We start from the raw sequence: 20,835 nt of genomic DNA, 5'->3' as shown, positions 1-20,835 counted from the left end.
CTTGTACAGTGCTTCCACATGTGTTCTTATTTAATCATTCTTTAACTTCAAGTGAATATCAGATAACACTGCTCATTTCCTCCTCTCTCTTTTGAGAGTCAAGTTTATGAGACTCCCCCCCCCCCCCCCCCCCGACTCCTTGATTTCTACATTCCACTTCTTGGACTTTTTGACACTCCCTCAAGATGTCAGTTGTAGTATATTGCAGCTGGGAAATTGCCTTGTCCAATTTTTTTTTTTTTTTTTTTTTTAAGAATTGAGTTCTTAACGCGGAAATAAATCATCAAGGTTCAACGAGTTGTTTATACATTTAAAAAGCAGGGAGGGGTCAGCTCAGTTCTGATTTGATGGGCTGCTGGCAGGGAAATGAAATCTATTGATATGTATAGCTTCTCCCCGTACCCTCCCTACCCCCACCCCCACCTATGGAATCCTATTATGGAAATATGACTTTCAGAGTCTCATTGATACCCAGGCTGCAGGACCCAGGATGGGGCCATTGGAGAGCAGATGGGAAGGTAAAGCATTGTGAGGCCATCCTGGCTGATTTTTTCTAAAAGTCTTCTTGGAATGAGTTTCCTAGCACTGAGTTCTGGTAGTCAAGGCCACAGGGATAGAGGCACGGAGGAGAGCAGCCAGAGCAGCTTTGATTAGATTGGAGGTTGGAGAGGTAGGGTCAGAGGACCAAAACTTTATTTTGATATTTTCTGGATGAAAGTCTTTTTAGTAAGATTTGTAGTTTAGCTGTTTGCCATCCCATATTCGTGGGAGGACTCATATGGTAGTTGGAGTCCTGAGTGCCGCAGAGCACATTATGTATATTAGCACACTTCACATCCAGGACCTCCTGGGGCCCTCACAGAGTCCCTGCTTGATGAGCGACTGGGGCAGAAATGATTGTTCTTTTTAGACACAAAACTGGAAACTCAGAGAAATTGAGTTTGCTTAAAGTAATAGAGATTGTTAATGACAGTGACAGTGCTGGAATTTCTGGGCTTCTGGTGTTTTGTTTTCCACCCCCACGTGACCTCTGTTATGAAAGAATAATCTTCGGAATCAGGCACACAGGGGCTCAGTATCAGCTTTGCCATTTAATAGCTGGGTACTGGGGCGCCTGGGTGGCGCAGTCGGTTAAGTGTCCGACTTCAGCCAGGTCACGATCTCACGGTCCGTGAGTTCGAGCCCCGCGTCGGGCTCTGGGCTGATGGCTCAGAGCCTGGAGCCTGTTTCCGATTCTGTGTCTCCCTCTCTCTCTGCCCCTCCCCCGTTCATGCTCTGTCTCTCTCTCTGTCCCAAAAATAAATAAACGTTGAAAAAAAAAAAAAAATTAATAGCTGGGTACTTTGGACTAGTTACGAAATTCTTCATTTCCTCATTTGTAGACATAAGGATAGCAACTGTATCACAGACTCATGAGGTACTAATGAGACCATGGGAGTGAGAGCCTCTGGTCCAGTGCCTTCCACAGTATGGATATTCAATACTGTTTTCTTTTTGTTCCATTAATACAAATCCTTTCGTCTCTGTGATACAAATATGTGCGCATACACATATGTATTTGTATCATTTAATCTACATCCTCCGTAAGAGATTGAAGAAACGAAAATTCTATTTCTTGAGGTACAGTCAGATCCCCTAAGCGGTTAATAGCAGAGCCAGAACTAGAAGGAAACTGGCCTCATGACACCTGAGCCCAGGCCATCCTTTACTAGAGACCTCACCTGCTGCAGGAGTCCCACTGGTTTGATGACGAATCAATCAAAGCACTTTTGTATCGAATAGATGTGGATTTTTGTAGCCTTCACAGTGAAGATGTGCTTACCCTCTAACCTAAGTCTCCCTAAACTGCCACCAGGGCCCGCACATAAACTACATCCTCATCAACATCCCATTATGGTTTTTAGATGCGGCACATACCTGTCAGAGTGCCTGTTTACAATATAAAGACTTGGATATCCAGACTGGGGCTTGGGGCTGCTATTTTGCCTTTGTTTTGCAAAGATTGAAAACAAAGGCTGCTATTTTTCTTTGTTTTGCAATAGAATTGAAACCTCTATTCCCCCATCCCCCAAAGCACCTGTTTCCTGGATTTGTAACACCATTTCCTAAAATTGCTAATAAGGCACCCTGGTATCCCTTGGTAACTACCACTGGGGAGCTTTGGGCAAGGATTATTAAACATATACCACCACTCATTGTGCTTCACAGCTCTGTGATGGCCAAATCTGTAAGCCCCCTGGCTTTAGTGGTTGAAAGTGGATACATGTAGTATGACCAGCAAGAATTTTGGTGGCTTTTATCACAGAAGGCACTAGAAGGAGGACCTTAAATCATCCTGTGGGTGTGACAGAAAGCCGAGTTGTGCCCCCTCTCCCCTGCATTCCTATTTTTGATGCGGTGTGGAGCAGTGTCTGTCTTTGACTCTTTTAGTTGACCCAATGCTCCTTTCTAAATTTCTTCCCTGTGCCCCTAGCAGCTCACTTTGGCATTCTCCCCAGTTTCTCCAGACTTGAAGTGAGTTCAAGGGCACGAACCAATGAAAACAGTTACTGATTCAGGAGAATGAAAGGATACGCGGTGCGGAACATGAAGCCTGCATACAAAGAAATAAGATACTGCTAAATATGCTAGTTCAAAAGATGGAGGGGCTGTGGTCTCCCTTAATATGAGCATCACCAACTCAATAAGTAGGAAGATTCAGGGGAAGTTCATCCCTGGGAGAAGGCATGGTGGCACTTCACTGTATCAGCTGCCTCCAAAGGCCCCGCCCACTGGGCTGGCCTGGTCTGGTCAGGGAGGGTAGAGGAGTTGATCATGCCAAGCTCTAACACACCTTTCCCTCTGTCACCTACAGGTGTTAACAGAACTGAAATCCGACAACCAGAGGCTGAAAGATGAAAATGGTGCCCTCATCAGAGTCATCAGCAAACTGTCCAAATAGACTAGGCTCCAGATTTAGGAGGGATAGGACGGCATTTGCTGCCCCCATGCCTCTTTTCCAGCCATTGTCTTCCAACCAAAAGAAGTGAATGTTTTGGTGGAAGGACCACTTCTTTCTGCCCCTCTTCCAGTCACCTTCTGTGCACTGTACATTTCCTCTGCACTCTCAGTGCCCTGTTCCTCCTATACCCCCACCCCCTGAGTTTTATGACAGTTTTAATTGAAGCATGATTGTGATAATTGGAACCATTCGAGCCATCTGGAGAAGGCCTTGGGGAGTACACCAGGCTCAGCTGTGGACCCCAACTTCCTGCTGCTCAGCTACTTGTCCACATTGGATTTGGTCCAAACATGTAAGGCCTCTACCCAAACCAGTACCCCACAGCCTTTCACGCTCTTCCAGTGTCCTCTGATATAGGTGAGTCTTATGGTGGCCACTCCAGGATCCTGTCTGGGATGCCAAGAGAAACAGGATGTTGGCAAAGTCATCCGGCAGCTTCTGGAGCTGTGTCTCCATTAGATTCAAGGTGACAGTGACTCTGCATTGAAGGTCTCTGCTAGTCTTCACCTCAGGAACTGACTTTTCTCTAACTCCTTGCTGGTGTTACTGTTACTTTTTCTATCAACAACCCAGGAACATCCCTGACTAGTCTTAACTCCTACTCCTCCCTCATGCCTCGTCCCCTTCCCCAGGGCTCAGATGACCCTGGCTTCATTTATTCCTTTCCTTTCTGTCCTTTTATTTTTCTTTCTGTCTCCCCTCCACCACCTCACCACATGGTGTAAAAGCTAGAATGGAGCATCTGACCTCCCTTGCCTTTGGCCATTATGGAAAGTCATTTCTCCTGGGGCACTCTGGAGACCAGAAGAATTGCCTTGGTGGCAGCACCACCGGCCTTCTCGCTGAAAAGCCAGACCATGGCATAAATGTCAGCCCACTGTTCTCATCTCCTACGTGTTTTCCCTACACAGTGAGTTTCTTTAGTAGAAAATCTGGGCTCTGAACACCCCATTCCGCCTCACCTCCTTTTGACCTTGTTTTCCTCTCTTCACTCTGGCACCTGCTCCTAATGAAAAAGGAAGTCCTCGCAAGGAGGCATGAGAGCTGAGGAGGGTAGATTGATGGGAGGTAGACTAGGGAGTGAAAGCAGGTTGGAAAGACATATATGGTGTAAAGTAGAGTAGCTGGCGACACTTGCAGCCTCGTGACAAAGAAGGTAGAAGATGGCAGCCCATCGTGCTGTGATAATGGTGGTGAATGTGACTGTTTCTGGTGGCTAGATTTAGGGGAGAGACCTTTGTTTCCTTAGAAGCCAGCAGGAACAATGACTTCTTAACAGAGGTTGAAAGTGATGAGATCCTTCCAACCCATTCATGAGAGTCATGGAATCTTTGGCAAAGCCCAGAGATCGTATGATGGAGCTTTCCATTGTTGTGTCACAGGGAACCCCCCCCCACACACACACACACATACCACGGTCAGGTGTTCCCTGGTGGCTGTGCACTTAATCCTTGGAAGTTGGGCAACTCTGATAACCAGAAAGTTTTTCCTAACATGAGTTAAGGTCTGCCTGTGGATTCTCCACATTGTCCAGTACTGCCCTTTGATGTGACAACCCTTCAGATATGTGGAGGCGGGGATCTCCCCTTAACCTTACTTCCAGCTGATGTTTCCCCAGTCCTTTGGGGCACTCCCCACATGGCATACTTTTCCTGTCTGTCACATCTCGTCTGTCGTCTCTTGGAAAAAAACAGCCTTTTAAAATATGCCCAGACCTGGACAGATACTCCATTAGCACAAAATTAAACCATTGGTCCTTGGTGATGACCCAATATTAATACTCAACGTATTTGCTCTTTATCGGTATTCTCCCTTGGTTCGTTTATTTTGAGTGTGCAAGTCATTTAAATTCTCCTCATTTTAGAGCTGCCCGTGATATTCAGCGCTTTGAGTGATCCATTCTCTTAACATATACTACCTCTGTCCATTTTTTATTTCTTTCCAGAAAATGACAATATAGTTCTCCATGGCTCTTTGAAACATTACATGCTCTTTAAACCAGAGGCTATAATTCAAGATCCTAATTCCAAAATAGGAAATATGTCTCCCCTGGCAAAACCCCATTTTTAGAGTATACAGAAGTCTCTCTTCCATTTCCAACTATTTTCCAAGAGAAGCTGCTACTGATGAGGATTTTGTATGATCATGGGAGCGCTGTGCACTCAGTTCTCAGGGAATGCTAAATTAGAGTAAAATGTTTCCTCGCTTCCACTATAAACGTCTCCTTCATTCTAGGGAGAGGGGAAATCAACACAAGGTGTTGAGTAATTGGTTCTCCTGGCACATCCTGGACGTTGGGCAAGGGATGGGGGTGGTTGCTGCCTCTTTCTCAGAAAAAGAATTATTAGGAAAACATTTTGACCCTCTTCCGTTAGATAGACAGGGTAAAGGGGGTTACAGAGAGTTCCCTCAGATCTGTTTGTGTCTTTCAAAAGCGTGGGACAGAGTCTAAAAACTCTTAGGGTGGTGTTATGCCCCTGCTGCTTCACACAGCCCTTTCACATTAAAGATGCCTTTTCTTGCCAGAAAAGTTTTCCTTGTGATGAAAAATTAACAAGCTTCTCAATCTCAGGAATATTGAATTCTATGGCCAAGAGCTCATGAAAGTGTAAACCACGCTAGGTAATTTCAGGCACTCTCTCCTATGCAATTAATTTTATTAGACAGATAGACTCTGAATTCTGGTCCCTTTCCAGAAAATAAAACACCCTTTCTTCACAGTTGGATTGACTGGAAGCCCCAGGAGTGATGGTTAGAGACCTAATGACCAGCTGTGCACCCTGGGTGCCAGCCACAGCAGGCCCCCCTTCTCTTGTGCTGTTGGTCTCTCTGGTGGCCACAGAACTTCTGTCCTCAACCTGCTGATTTGGATGCCCGTGAGCACCCCAGATAGCTCAAAGCTGCATGAATACTGCCGGTCTGGCCAACAATTTGGGGCCCGGCTGTGTCACTTTAGTCTTAACATGAAATATCAGAATGAGGAAGAGAAGGTTCTCAGTAGAGCTTTATATCCTCTGTTCTCATTAATTTGATATTTTTCAAAACCAAGCCACACCTTTGGGAGTAATGGTTTGGCCATTCCAGAGATTCTCTGGCTGAAGTTGCCTATTTGTCTTTCAAGGGCTGCTTATTCTTTTCCAGATAGCTCTTGGGCATGATGGCCTCTGACCCCAGTCCCGGTCCCTAGTGCAACAGGGTTATGCAAATCTTGGGGTGTTGCCTTGAAAGAATCTACAGAATAGACCTGCTCTGGGCTTATTCAGTGCACTGAATTCTCTTTTGGGCAGTCTCACTTGATATTTCCTGGAACCTCCCTGCCGTGTCCTATCCAACAGCAGGATGTGTTCTCTTCTCTTCTGGGCCTTCCTGTCTCCCATTCCATGTTTGAGACCAAGATGCATGCATTGCTGTCTGAGGCCACTGGTGGAAGGAGGCTTCAGATCTCTGGTTTGGATCATTTCACATGCTTTCCCTGCCCAAAACAAAACGTGCTTATTGGGCAGTTCCAAGAAGGCTGAAACCCCACGTATCAGCCTATGAATCCCACAAAAATGTGTGTGAACTGTTTTGCTATCAGGGGCTTTTAACTGAGCCAGAGATGAGAAAAGAAACTCTCAAGGCCATGCAATTAGTTCGGTCTCTGGATTTCTGGCCCCAGTGCAGCCTCTCCTCACCAGACAGACAGATACACTGCCTCCCCTCCGAGAATGGCCAGCGTTTCAGCCCCGGCCGCTGGCACAGGAGAAGGTCCTGGCAACATGGGTGCCCTCCGTGTGCGGTGGTGGGTGCAAGGTGAGCAGAAGCGGCATGGACATGAGAGAACTATTTAATGTGTTGTCAGCTATTCGGCCTCCAGGCTGCTTTGCACCACAAAAGGGAAAGTGTGTAAAGGATTCGGCAACTGAGCCAATAGGCAGGGGGGACACCTAATTCCACCCCACCCAGTGAGCCACCATTTCCACTAGAGCTTAAGGACGTCACACTACATGGACCCCGGCTGGTGTCCTCCTCTTCCAGCCATTCTCAGGGGCCGTTGTTTGTGCTAACACTGCACCTAACTTTAGACACACAGTTGTCAATTATTGGTGGTCCCTGCCCAAATCTAGGCCCAACTGTAACTGCAGATCTTGGTCTCCATGCTGGTTTTTTTTTTTTTTTTAACGTTTATTTATTTTTGAGACAGAGAGAGACAGAGCATGAATGGGGGAGGGTCAGAGAGAGAGGGTGACACAGAATCTGAAACAGGCTCCAGACTCTGAGTTGTCAGCACAGAGCCCGACGCGGGGCTTGAACTCACAGACTGCAAGATCATGACCTGAGCCGAAGTCGGACACTTAACCGACTGAGCCACCCAGGCGCCCCTCCATGCTGGTTTTTAAGGCAGATTTCAACCCATCAAAGGATGTGATTCCTCTGACCCAATAAGCAAGACAGCTTTGAGGGCAGAATAAGGCAACATGAAGGATAAGCCCCTAGGAGTCAGAACATCAGATTCGAGGGCCAACTCTTGGGACCTTGGGAAAGGCACCTTCCCTGTCTGCAAATGGTGGTTGGACTGATAATCCTTGAGATCCCTTCTAGGCTTCAGATTCCGTGATTTGTTTATACCTAGGAATTTCAGAATATTTCTTACACTCAGAATTTTTGCTCTTTCCAAGGGCAAAAATTCTTGGTTTCTTCTGGATTCAAACTGTTTTAACATCAGCAAGTCAAGGTTGGCTTCTCATCCTTGTTAGAAAGTGAATTTAATACTGAGGGTAATTGAATGGTGTTGGCAATTGCTTTCCCTCCTAATGGCTGGGTAAGAATATTAAAACCTGCAGAGGTGGAAATTGGAGCTCATGGGGAAATGGATAGAAAGCAATTTGTTGCAGGCAGCCTTTGGACAAATTGTTTTAATAGGAAATAGAGCTGCTCCTTCATAGATTTCCTCCACCTACCTTTCCTCCACCTTCTCGAATGTGGTCTACATGGCCGTTCACATCCAAAGAGCAGACATTGCCTTTCTGCTTAGCACCAGCTTGCTCATAGTCTTAAATTCTGCCCTGTAGCAGCAAGAGAATTTTCCTCAGTGAGAACCTCAGCCTTTAGTTCTGTTGAGCTCCTCTGGATTCTGGACTAGAAGTAGGACGTTCCAGTGCTGTTCACGATGGTCCTTCCTTTAAGCAGGTCTGCAGGAGCACTCTACCAGGGCAGTAAAAGCTTTAGACCCTAAGTCCACACAGCCGTATTGCATAGAACAGCACTCAGCCCTGACAAGCCTCCTGCAGGACCGGGTGTGAGCAGAGTGGAAGGACAGAGACCCTGAAAGGGGAGGTGGCCATGAGCTGCAGTGGGAAGGTGGGAAGAAGGCAGAACAAAGAGCAGCGTGGAGGCCGCCAGCCCCAGAGGAAGGGGTCACTGAGCCACGGAGCCGCAAGCAGGGGAATGAGTGCTGGCTCTCTGGTGCCCTCATCCTTTGGCCCCCAGCGGAGCGCAGATTTTAATCAGCTTCCCTAATGGGTATCGACATTGCTTGGGAGCAGTGGACCCTATCAGGGAACAGCTATTGATCGCTTGTGTTCTGATTAGATTGGAAAACAGATCAACTTCGCTGCTGCCCAGGAACTGTTATTGTCACAGCTACTCGGGAAGGAGGTGGTCTCTGGGGACGGAGAAAAACCAAATCGAGAATCTTGACTAGCCTGCCAACGACTACAGGGGAAGAGACGCATTCACTTGTCCTTTGAGATTTGTGGGTGAGCGTCAAATTGTACCTAGTGTGGCTTGCAACCCAGTGTCCCGGAAGCCCCTCCTCGGGAAGAACTGTAATAAGAGGCTGTGTTTACAGACAGGCACCACCGATGAGTGATGAATTGACGAATGATCTTACCTAAAGAGGTTTAACAATTTGGAGAGCACTCTGGCTTCTAGCCTGTGTGCATACACATGCACATTTGCTAGCACAGAGCTGTCAGAAGGAAGTCTGGCATATTCTTGATGAACCAGTTTGATCCAAGTGTATCGTCCTGTTCATTCTTATATTTTGCTTTCCCCCTGCCCTTCCAGTCCCCTAAAGGACTTCTCCCTGAGCCATTCTCCCATCTGCTTATCATTTTGGACTGTGATTCTTCCAGAGTGATACTTTCCGTTATTTCTCCAAATTTCCCCCTCACGCTTCCAATAAACTTCTTGGGTGTCCCCTTAAAGTAACATGAGGGTGCTCTTATGTCCTTCTCCCCCTCCCCCCAGGAAAACATACCATTCACCCTTCCTCTCTCAGCTTTCTCCATTCTTTGTTCTTTGCTTTTCTCACTTGGAGCTGATGGTACTTAGGGGAGGAGGTATTCCACAAATCAGCCATGATTCCTGGAGGAGTTCCATACGCCAACAACTACTACCACCACCACCAGCCTCTTCTAGTTTCAGAGGTCCCTGGCTGTGCTAATGGCCTCTCGGAAATGAGGTTTGAATGGCGGGCCTGTTCGACTTCTCCACAGACTGGCCAGAGAGACCATGGGTAGCCATGTCTAGTTTTTGTTCTGAGAGTTTTGACTATTTCCAGCTAGAGACAGAGTGTCTTCTCAGAAGAAAACTTCACCCATTGCTGCCTTGTAGGAGAAGATTCAGGAAAGGCACAGTGACTGCAGTGAGCCTGTCTGAGCCTCTGAAGTCCCACAAAACCAGAGTTGGGGGATGAGTGCAGATCCTGAACAGGGACATGTGATGTCAGCATTTACTAGACTCTCACCTTAACATATCTAACCTTGCCTTTTCTCCCTCCCACACCACTGAAGCCTGGGACAGATCCCAGTGTGTCCTCTGATGAAGAAGGCCAAATAATGAGCCATTAGAGGAAGAAGGACGTAGGGGCTCAAGCACAGAACACCAGCAGGGGTAGGAGAGGGTTCTGGAAGGATGCACAAATCCACAATAACTCTGCTTCTAGTTAGTGTCCCTTGAGCCCTTGAACGATCGGGCCTGCCACCTAGCTGGCACCTAAGTAGGGCCATCATCTCCCTGAAGAGGGAGGGAACATGTTTTGCCCATGCACTCCCTGCTCTCGGAGAATGTACGGACTTACGCCATTCAGACTCAGCCTTTGTCTTTATGGCTTCCCTCCCTCCGTTCTTCCTCTGCCTTGACCTTGATCAGATAGGGGCGAGAAGAGCTTATAAGAACCACTCTGGGGTCTTCATGCCTCTCCCATTTTCAGGGTTGAATTTTGTGTCTCTTCTCCACTCACTCCACTCTTCACTCCCGACCTCACTTCCACCGCAGTTCAAGCGCCAGAAGTAACGTTTCCAGCTGAGTTGTGTGGATTAATTTCAGTCCCTTGTAAATACACCTGGGGCGGGCTAGGGGCATTTAGGGAGGGGAGCCAGATTCGCTTTGTGAATTGAATGTATTTTTATGCAATTTTGAGTGGCCTTTCAACCCTGAGATGAATGATTTTGTTTTACTGGTTGTTATTATATAGTATTAAGTATTCTGTGTTTGAAAGTTTGGGAATAATAATATTCACATCTATATGATGCCTGTAAACACAACCATATTTATAAATGAGTAAATAAAACCGTGTTTTAACTTTGTGACTACGTCTCCACAGTTCAGGAAATGGGTTTATAGAATCTCCCATCTGGGGCAGCCCCTTCCAATACTTGGGGGCTTCCCCCTCCTGCCTCTGTCCCAGGAAGAGCCGCAAGTGAATCACTGTCCTTGAGAGCAGGGTCTCTGGAGTCGGGCCCAGGAAAAGCCTAGATTGGAGGTTCAAAAGAACCATTAGAAGAAATCAAGATTCCCAGTGTCGAGTGACTAGAAATATGGTTATTTCTTTGAAGAGAGCAAGGCTCACTGACAGGTGTGGAGGCAGGCTAGATGGACACTAATGCACTCTTGCGTATGGACAAAAGAGGGCTAGAGAGGCGGTAGCTTTCTTGGGCTCCTGGAGGTCTCCCGGCTCTCACCCTTAGCTCTCTGCCACATACATAATGGCCCTCCCTAGGTCACTGACTCAAAAGAGCCAAAACCACTCTGTAGCTTCAGACTACAAAGGTAGCTAACTTAGGGGTTATCGGAGGTTAAATCCAAGCTCCCAACAAAGGAGCCATGCGCAGGGAGGAGGCTGCTCAGGCCCGCTGGCAGCCTTGGCAGGTGGGAGGCCAGGTCTGACCTCGCTCGGCCAACGTTCGGGTCTGGTTTCTCCATCCAGCAAGCCCTGCCTCTGGCTTTCTCAGCCCTGTGCATCCTGCCAAGCAGAAATCCCTGGTCACTGACTTGGCGCAAGCACAGGGAGTCGGGGAGGAAAGATTCTTTTCCCTTGCTGTCACCCAGCTGCTTGTAGCCCAAGCAGCAACAGAACAAACACACATGATGTCATGGTTGAAGAGTTCAGACCTGCCCTGGGGCCCGAAACAGAGGCAAAGCAGCGCGTGTGATGCGAGGGCCTTCTAAACAGCAAGTGTCCTTTCTCTTTCTGGATTCCCGCCCCCACCCCTCCCCCCACCCCACCCCTGCTGGACCCGAGGTAGGCAGAGCTGGAGTATCCCCTAGCGGCCAAGTGGTCCAGTCTTCAGAGGGGAGCCCACGGCGGAGAGCTCACGTTCTCAGGAGAGTCGCCTTGGACAAATCCCCAGTCCCTGGGCTGAGCAGGCTCCTGCCCCTCACCTTACTGGGCCACCCAGCCTACCCTGCTCAGGAACTAAAGCAGCAAGACCAGATCTGTGCCTGGACCTTACCGGCCAGCCCTAGCCTGGGCCCGGAGGCCCCACTCCCACCTGGCTGTCGTTACACAGAGCTGGGATCTCAGCCTGGGCTAAGCTCACAAAATGGCAGAGGCTCGCCGGTCTTCAAGACCAGGAGACAGGGCCACGGGCTGTGGAGGGAACTGAGGAAGGAGCTTAACCCTTTCCGGTTCTTGGGGGGGGGTGGTGAGCCTGTGTAAAACCTTGAGAGACTCGTTTTGGAGACTGAAACTTCATTCTGTTTTTAAAAACCGGAACTGAACTACTGAACTAGGCAGAGGCATATGAGTGAACACGGGCCTGCTGCGTCCTCATTCTTGATAACTGGACACTCTGCAAAACAGATTTTCCTGGGGCGCCTGGGTGGCTCAGTCGGTTAAGCGTCCGACTTCCGCTCAGGTCATGACCTCACGGTCTGTGAGTTCGAGCCCCGCGTTGGGCTCTGTGCTGACAGCTCAGAGCCTGGAGCCTGCTTCCAATTCCATGTCTCCCTCTCTCTCTGCCCCTCCCCCGCTCACGCTCACACTCTCTCTTTCAAAAAGAAACACATTAAAAAAAAAACATTCTCACTCTTCAAATTCCCCTTCCCCAGGCCCAGCTTCCTTGTGTAGCGCTCAGACTGTGGCTGTTCCCCAAGCCCAGCCCCCATGGAAAGAAATCAAGGGCCTGGTCCATCCCTCAACCTCCCACAATGCATTCCCCAGCACCACAGTCCTGCCCCCAGAAAGCTGTCGTGAGGGTATGTGTGCCCCACCACCCATCATGGGGTGCGTCCCCAAGAAGAGAATGGGTCTCAGGCCTCTTGTACTGCTTCCCTGAAGGAAGATGCTGGGCTAGAGGCCAGACCCTCACCCTCACCCACCCTCATGAGGCAGCTCCTGCCTGCCCCCTCCCCCCAGCCCAGCAAAAACTAGAGACAGCCCCCACCCCCAGGTTTCTTTCAGCTCATTTCTTTAATAAGGAGACGCAGCTCATTACAAAATAACAATTTGACAAGAGATCGGACAAGAACAGAGTCCACATAAGGGGGGGTGTGGAGAGCATTGCCAAGCATGGGGCGGGGACGGCGGGCGGAGAGGGGGCAGGGCTATACATGAGTCCTTCCTATGAAGACAAAGGCAGTGTTCCTGGTGGGGCCGATGCATTCCAGGGGCGACCTGGGGCAGACGAGGGTCTGCCCACCCTGGTTTTGAAGTTTTCAGATCCCTGGGATTTCAGAAAGCAGCAAATCCAGTCCTTAGATGGGGAGGAGTCAGGGCAGAACTTCTAGTCAGGCTTCTTTGAAGAGGGTCCTCCTCGAGTCCTGATGGCTGAGGAGGGCTGGATGGAGAGACCCCCTCTCCGGCCCCACGCACACTTCTCTGCCACCTCCCCAGGCCAGATCCCCTCAATTCTTGCCTGCATTGTGGGTGTGAACAGTGGGAGGGTCCCGGAGAGAGCCAGAAAGAGGTTAGACACTTCGTCCCTCCACCCCTCCAAGCTCCTGATCCCAGCCCACCCGGAGATGGTCCCCAGCGCAAAGATCCCTGGGGCTTCTGCGCGCTTGAGCATACACAGTCACCTCGCAGCCTTTGGCCTTGTCCTCCTCCTGTTCCCATCTCTCTTCTTCCTCGTGCTTACTAGTCGCCATGCCTGAGGCCTCCTGGCATTATTCCCATAAGTCGTCTGCCCTCATCGGCGCCCCGGGGGCCGGGAGCTACACGTCCCTCTCAGCACCTCTGACCACTGGGTGCTCCTGGCTGGGGCTGCCCTGGGGAGCTGACAGGAGGGTCTGGGGGGGCCAGACCTGCCCACCACTCTCAAAGGAGCCCTGGCAACCCTCAGCTGCCCACTCTGGGGCGCTCTCTGTCAGCCTGCGGGAGGGGACACGGCGGGAAGGGCATAACCCACGGCGTTCTCCGGTGTCCCCCCAAGAGACCCTCCTCCCTCGCCACCCACACACCCCGACCCCGCGGTGTCACATACGTGGGGCTGGGTCTGTCAAAGCCAGATGGTAATGGGAACCCGAGCCGCTGACTAGCTGCTCCTGAAAATCCTGGTTGCCTCCTCAGCGCCCTTAGGAAAGGTACCCAAAACTATGGTGTCCCCACCACTGCCCTGTCCACGCGCAGGGGGGAAATGGAGTTGGACTGTCAAACCCAGGTGGAGGGAGCCCACTTGGGCAGGGCCAGGTGGGACGTCTCCTGGGGCCCTGCCGGAACCCCCGGACACCATCCGTCCTCATGACGTGGGGCTGAGAGAGCAGGAGGGGTGACAACAGGTGAGCCCTTCACAAGTGTTCTGTGGGGAGCCAGTCAGAGGGACACGGGGGTCTCCTGGGAGGAACCGAGGGCGGTCTCCAGCAGGAGGCCCCCTTTATGGCTTTTCAGTTAATTCAAACAGTGGGAGGAAGGGGCACACCACACACACACACACGCAGGACACGGAAGCCACCGGGACACCAGACACCCGGCTGGACACGGTGCACGGTACACGGAGGGTCAGCTCTGCAGGCGGATGTGCGGCAGGCAGTGGGGACGGACGGGCCTTCAGGGCACCGGTGGTCGTCCCACGTCCCTGAAGGCAGGGCTGGTGCCAGAGCCGGAAGCCGACTCCCCCCCCACCGCCGACGGCTCCCACTGGGGGATTCCCGATGGGGTGAGACCGGGTGGGGCTTGGGGACAAAGACTTTACGTGACATAAAATCGAAGGGGCAGCCTCAACGAGTGGTGTGAAATGGGTCTGAGGTCAGGGGTTAGGGGTTAGGGGCACGGCCATGCGGCTATTTACAGAAAGAGACATGCATGTTGAGTAGACAAGACTCGGTTCATATGTTTATAGGTCACTATCGTCTTTTATAGATAACTAAATGCACACGGAAGGGGTCAGATGAGGCTCGAATGGCTTCAGAAGGGTCTTGTTTTGTTGTCGCTTCAAAAATAAAGTATATTCGTGTGTCTTCAAGTCACAGTGTCCCCTTCTCAATGTTGCAGCTCAAAAAGCAGTAAGATCCTTGGTGACCAGTCTCTGGCCCCCTGGGACTGAAGGGGGGGAGCAGAGGGGACAAGTGGTCATAGAATAGGGGTGCCAGATAAAACACAGGACAGCCAGTTGCATTTGAACCCCGGGTAAACAACACATCACTTTTGGCGTAGTATGTCCCAAATTCTGCCTAGGCCATACTTAGCCTCAAAATTATTTTCTGTTTACCCGAAATTCAAATTTAACTGGGTATCTTGTATTTTTGTTTGCCAATCTGACAAACCATGTCATGGGGCTCTGGGCCACCAAGACCAGGCCTTGGGACCCTTCGCTGCCTGCCACCATGCTGGGCTCAGAGACAGGGCCCCCGACCAGCCTGAGGTGGGAAGGGGGAGAGTAGAAGGGACAGAGTGGAGGGTGGGAGGGCAGGTCTTGGCTCAATTTCTTCCTACCTTTACGGGGGCGGGGGGGGGGGGGGACACCAAAAGACAGCCTCTCTCTGTATATGGTTGGGTGAGACCGAGAGTTAGCATACATTAAAGGATCATGGAATCTCTCACTTGCGACCCCAGGGGAGTTTCTTAACCTCTCTGCTCACCCACCACCACCCCGCTGCATGGAGGCAGGTTTGTCAGGGAGCTGGTTTTACCCACAGGAGGGACTGAGGCAACCCCTCTCTCTTCTCTCGCTGAAGCCCTGGGCCAGCAAAATCATCCCAAACTGATTCTGCAGAAACACAACCATGTATGGTTGCCTGGGAAGAAAAAAAAAGATCATCACCTGAGACTGTGCTCTAATCCCTGCTGTCCCGTCCTCCACCTGAGGGATCCCTGCCAAGTCATTTCTCGTTCATGCCAAGCATCTGCTCGCTCACTGTCTGGGGCTGCCCGAGGGTTCTCTACCCGGCTGTCCCCAGGCCTCAGCTTCCACTTTCAAAGACCAACAATCTGCCTATGGCTCTGGCGGAGTTAGTTTCCCCTCTGGGATGATTATTCAAGGAGAAAGAAGCCCGAGTTTTCTGGCTTCACCCCATTTCCGGGTGGGATTGGGTTTGAGTCTTTGTGGTCTCAGTCCCTTTGGAAAAAAATCTCTTCTACGCTATTTCCTGCCTGGAATAGACGGGAAACTCATAACCACAGAGGCCTCCGGAACCCTTCTCTAGTCAAACCCTAGCTCCTAATTAGGGCCTACAGCCCACCCTAACGTCTCCAGAAATAAACCTGCATGGCAATGAGGGTACAGAATGATGCTCCGGAGTTAGAGTAACATCAGCCTTCAGGTGTAGAAAACTCACGACTCTAAGTTGACCTGCCTAGTTCACGAGGCTGGATAGATGCCTTGACTAGGATGGCTCATTTGGGCCAAGCACCCATCTCAGGACCAGCCAGAACCTAGGTGGGGTGCAGGGGTGGGGGAATGATTGCCCACACATAGGTCTCGCCCTGGCTCTACACCAATGCCAACAACACTCAGTCTCTCAGCAACCTGTCCCCACCTGCTCACTAGAGGTGGGCCCAGAGTAACAAAATCCAGCCCCTGTCTCTTGGCACATGGACACCCACACCACCTAGGGGTGCCCACCATTTCTTTTCCTCCCCATCAGGAGAGTGGCAAATCTCGGGCTCTGGAAGGGCTGAATCAGGTTCATGGGCTGAGAAGAATCTCAGGCGGTAGGAAGCCCATCGGGAAAGGGCAAAAGAATGAAGGTAAGGAAAACAAGATGGACAATCCTCTGAGCAAGGTTTGTGGGATATGGTGGGGAGAGAGACCCTGAGAAAGCACCAAAACCTCACAGCTCTGGAGACTGGAGAAGAGCCCAGTGACTCCTGATGCCCATAGCAGGACATCCTACTCTGCAGTCAGCTGGGTTCTGAAGGCACCCCATTTTCTGACAACTCTCCACCAGGACCACAACTCTGGTCCCGAGGACCAAAGCTCATAGTCCTTGTCAGAGTCTTACCTTCTCATCATTAAGTACACACCCAAACTCACACAGGCTCCAGTAAAATACGACCTCCCATGTGCCAAGGGCCACTAGCAAGAAGGAGAAGGGTCTCTGAGAGATGGGCAAGGTTCAGCCCTGCTTCCCAGTCTGTTTCTGACGGAGGTGTTCCCTCATTCCTTGCTCTAATCAAAACACATGGCACAGCAGAAACAAAAAAAAACCCCATTTCCTTTCTTTTAATAAAATAAAAAGATGCTCTGGACCCTCAAACCCTGAGTGTCTCTAACACTGTCCGTCTGTCTCAGGTACCTATAGAAAACTGAGGTGGTCCAGATGGGACAGGACAGGAAGTGCTGCCATTTTTGCTGGGAAAGAGAGAGATCCCCAAGCTTTGGGGAAGCTATGAGTATTCTGTGGCGAAGAAATGGCAAGGGCCTGAGGGCTTCACGGATGGAAGAGAGAGGCTGAAGGAAGGGAGGCAAGGGTGGGAGAAAGGGGTGAAAGGAAGTGGTGCTGGCCTTAGGTCATGTGGGACCTGACTCTCCTGCCCAGGCTGAAGGTTTGGAAGGAGGCTCAGTGCAAACTTGACTAACATATATATGGCTTTTTATCAATGCTGGGGACAAAAGGTGAAGAGGGAAAGGGACACAACCGAGCGTGGGGTAGAAACCCCGGCAGGTGTCCTCCACCACCCATTTGGAATGGATGTCCTGCTTCTTGGCATTCATAGAGAGACGCCTCCCCAAGGAATAGTAGGATGGGGCCTCCCCACAGGTCTCCCTGGGCCACGTCAGCTACCCACAAACTATCTGGCATGGAAGGCAGAGGAGTGGGAGCTGGGGGGGCACGGATCTCAGCACCCCCACCTATCTCATCCGGGAAATCTCTGCCGTCTCTCCACCATCCTCCCCCTTCTTACCTGGACCTCAGGGGGACAAGAATTCAAGCCTTCTTTTTAGAGTCTCTGGCTCTGTACACAAAACAGTCTTCAGATAGTGTTGCTCCACTTAGATTAAAAGAGAAAACAGAAGCAAAAGCATGATGGGGAAAAAATGCAAATGAACCGCATAGCTTATATTCTGGAAAGGGAGAAAGCATCTGTGTTTCCCACTGGAAGGGGGTAAAGAAGATCCAGGAGTTTCATTTGGTCTTTCTAGGTAATGGGTCTTCTTTCTTCATAGTTTGACGTTAACTGTCAACAACAGTGAGATCCCAGGACTGATGGTCCCTGTTAGAGTCTAACCAATCTAGTGAATAGTTCATGTCCACGAATGTCCCAGAAACCACACTTGTGGGGAAACAAGGCCTGACGAGAGGAAGTCTATGATGGCATCAGGTTTTTGGTCCTAGTTCTGGACAAGTCCAGTCTCCACATCTTGCCTCCCAAATAGCCACCCACAAAGAGTATGGGAGCGTCTGACACCCGACCAGGATCCTGAGCCCTCTCCACGAGCTGACGGAAGATCTCCCACTTAGACAGTGGACGTCTCTTCACTTCAGGGTCCCCGAAGAGCCTTCTCTTCCCACACAACTTCACTGTCCATGGTTCATCCCAGGAATGCAGAGAGATGCTCCAACACACACACACACACACACACACACACACACACACACTCACACACGCACACATCATAGGCCACTGTGTTGCCTTCCCTGTCAGGAAACAGGATGTGCTGCCATTTTGTTGGTCCAGAACACTCAAAACACAGGAAGTGCTGTGACTCTCTGCTGAAAGAGGGCCTCACTCAGGGTGAGGTTCAAGTGAAGCTTTGAAAGAGTGAGAGGGAAACGTGACAGGGCATGCAGCAAGGACAGCTCCTGGGACGATGAAAAGAGCCAGGCTTCTCTTTCACCTGTTAGGGGACTCTCCTCACACAGCCATCAGAGGGAAGTTGGTCTCTCAAAAGAGATAAAGGAAGGAAAAACAAGGACACAACCACAAACAAATGAGAAAGAAAACCTCTAAGGTTGCATAACTGAGGTATTGATAGCTCTGGATCTTGTCAGTGTCTGTAACGGCGCGGGATCCCGGCCGCTGCTGCCTACTTGTTCTTGCCCAGAAGCGCGTCCACCTCTTCCTCGGGCTTGAGCGAGTGCCACTGGGCGATGGGCCTCCGGGGGTTGGCCAGCATGTCAGACCAGTGCCGCAGCTCTGTGCCCGTGGCGTTGCTGCCCACGAAGATCTTGCCAATGGCTTCGTTCTTGCCCAGCTTGTCATAGTCCAGCACAGTGACCACCACCTGGACTTTCTGCGGGGAAACAGAGGAGGGAGGGGGGGGAGTTGGCAGGTGGAAACGCACGATCCCGTGACCAAACTTCTCCTCCTCTATCCTCTACTCCAAATGCCCCGCAAGGAGAGGCCTCCCAGGGCGGCTTGCTTCTATCTCTGAACTTACTTCCAAGACTGAACTTAAAGGGAGGCAAAGGCTGCACGTTCTGGAAACAGCCTTTCTCCCTACCAGTAGGCACTTACCCAGCATGTGCTGTGCTCCAGCCACTGTTGAGTGCCTGGAAGTGGAGGGCGGTGAAGACAAGGGAAGAGGAGTACTTCACCTTAATGAAAGCAGCAGACCCATACTCAGAAATTTACAACACAAAGTGAGGCAGGTTCTGCTAGAGAGGTTAGCACAAGGTACTACGGGAACTCAGACGAGGCGACAGTCCTCCTCGGGTCAATCAAGAAAGGCTTCACCAAGGAGGTGACATAGAAACTGGGAGGTGAAGGCTGAGGACTTCTCTAGGCAGAGAGAGAAGAGAATCCCAAGAAGCAAGAGGAGCCTGGGCGGAGGCATAGAAATAGAAGCGTGCACTTGGTATCTTGGAAACAGAAGAAGTTCAGAGTCACTGAGGTTGAGTGTGAGAACAACCAGGCAGGAAATGGGGTCAGCAGGGTGGGCTGTGCAGGGTGGGGTCAGCTAAGGAGTGTGCTTTTTGTTCTTCAGGCAAGCAACAGGCAGCTCCCAAAGACTCCTGGGAGGAGTGGCATGGATATTTCAGGAAGAGACCCCTCACATCGAGGCGGGAGATTCACTGGAGGAGGACGGGGACTGACAGGTGGGGGGGGCCGGCCGGGGGCCGAGGGGGGAGCTGTGGGGGCTGGGTAGTGAATGCCTGAACCAAGGTGGGGCGGTGGGAATGGAAGCAGGGGCCAGGCTGGAGAGGCACTGAGGGGAGAGAATCAAAAGGACTTGGTGTCAGTTGGACTGGCCGAGGTGACACTCGGGACCTTTCTTCATCCTGCCCCACAGCCCACTCAGGCTACTCAAGCTCCACCTTTAGGACCAAGCTTGTCCAGGAAGCCTCACCTGTTTCAATGGCCTGTCCCTGCTCCCCCTCGCGACGGTGACGCCCTCGAGAGCAAGGACTATGTCTTCTGCACATGCTTCTCCAGCACCTAGCCAGTTCCTAGGGAGGCGCTTAGGGAATGCTCAGCAAAGCATGTTGGGTAAACGAGAAAGGAAAAAGGGTAGGGGGTCTAAGATGATGCCGAGGTTTGTCACTTGAAAAGAGAATGCAGATGAAGCAGGTTTGGGGTGTGGGCGGGGGAAGGGGTTTGGGGAAGATCATTATGTTGGCTTTTGGCGTGTCGAACTTGAAACTCCTGGCCAGTACGCTTCATGTCTATCTTAAGTTTTCCACAAGGACTTCTCTTGGTCTAACGTTATCGTTGAGATTCCCTTGACACCTTCGCCTCCCAGTCCTGGGGGCGGGGGCAGGGAGGGAGAGGAAGGGAGGAGGGAGCAGCTCACTCCAAAGAGGGAGGGACCAAGACTCCAAGAGGATCCAGCACTCTGCAATTCCAGACGGCTCGGTGGGTGTCTGGTCCCGCCACATTCAGATCTCACTCATGCCCCCTCATGGTGAAAAACAGACCTCACCTCCACCACTTACCGAGCTTGCTGGTAGGAGGAAGGAAGGAGACAGTAGAGAAGGGAAGGATGGAGGGGAAGAGGAGAGAGGAAGGGGGCAGAGGGGTACCTGGGAGCAGACCCAGGGGGCAGCAGAAGTGGGAGAAGGCTGGCCAAGGCAGGAAGCGGCTGCACCAGGAGGAGCGGGAAGAGGACGAGGCTATACCCCTACCTCCCCGGCAGCTCCAACCTCACAGGCCCACTGAACGCCCGTGTACCTCGCAGTTCCCAAGGAATGATGGGTAGGATGGCTTGGAGTGGTTCTTGTTCATCTCAGAAAAGGGGGAAGCCCTTTCT

At 50.9% G+C, this 20,835-nt stretch overlaps 2 protein-coding genes across 16 annotated transcripts in view; one reads left to right on the top strand and one right to left on the bottom strand.

Moving 5' to 3' along the window:
* PPP1R12B (protein phosphatase 1 regulatory subunit 12B) overlaps nt 1-10,575 on the top strand; it is a 220,153-nt gene extending 209,578 nt beyond the window's left edge. For 6 of the 11 annotated variants that reach the window (XM_086694641.1, XM_025920940.2, XM_025920942.2 and 3 more), the window contains one exon: nt 2,849-10,575. Coding sequence is in view for 5 of the 11 variants with exons in the window: in XM_086694642.1 (XP_086550768.1) it covers nt 2,855-2,941 (87 nt within the window). In the remaining 6 variants the exon portion in view is untranslated. The remainder of the gene's footprint in view (nt 1-2,848) is intronic. The other 5 variants (XM_086694642.1, XM_025920941.2, XM_086694643.1 and 2 more) reach the window with 1 other exon arrangement.
* Nucleotides 10,576-12,658: 2,083 nt separating this feature from the next.
* Nucleotides 12,659-20,835, bottom strand: part of SYT2 (synaptotagmin 2) — a 109,019-nt gene continuing 100,842 nt past the window's right edge. For all 5 annotated transcript variants that reach the window (XM_086694500.1, XM_086694504.1, XM_086694505.1 and 2 more), the window contains exon 9: nt 12,659-18,879. In XM_086694500.1, the coding sequence (XP_086550626.1) occupies nt 18,673-18,879 (207 nt within the window). In that variant the 3' untranslated portion in view covers nt 12,659-18,672. The remainder of the gene's footprint in view (nt 18,880-20,835) is intronic.

This window comes from Puma concolor, chromosome E4 (genome assembly GCF_028749965.1).
Source record: "Puma concolor isolate L17-30 chromosome E4, mPumCon1.1.hap2, whole genome shotgun sequence".
Classification (NCBI taxonomy): Eukaryota; Metazoa; Chordata; class Mammalia; order Carnivora; family Felidae; genus Puma; species Puma concolor.
This window is presented reverse-complemented; position numbering and strand designations above follow the sequence as displayed.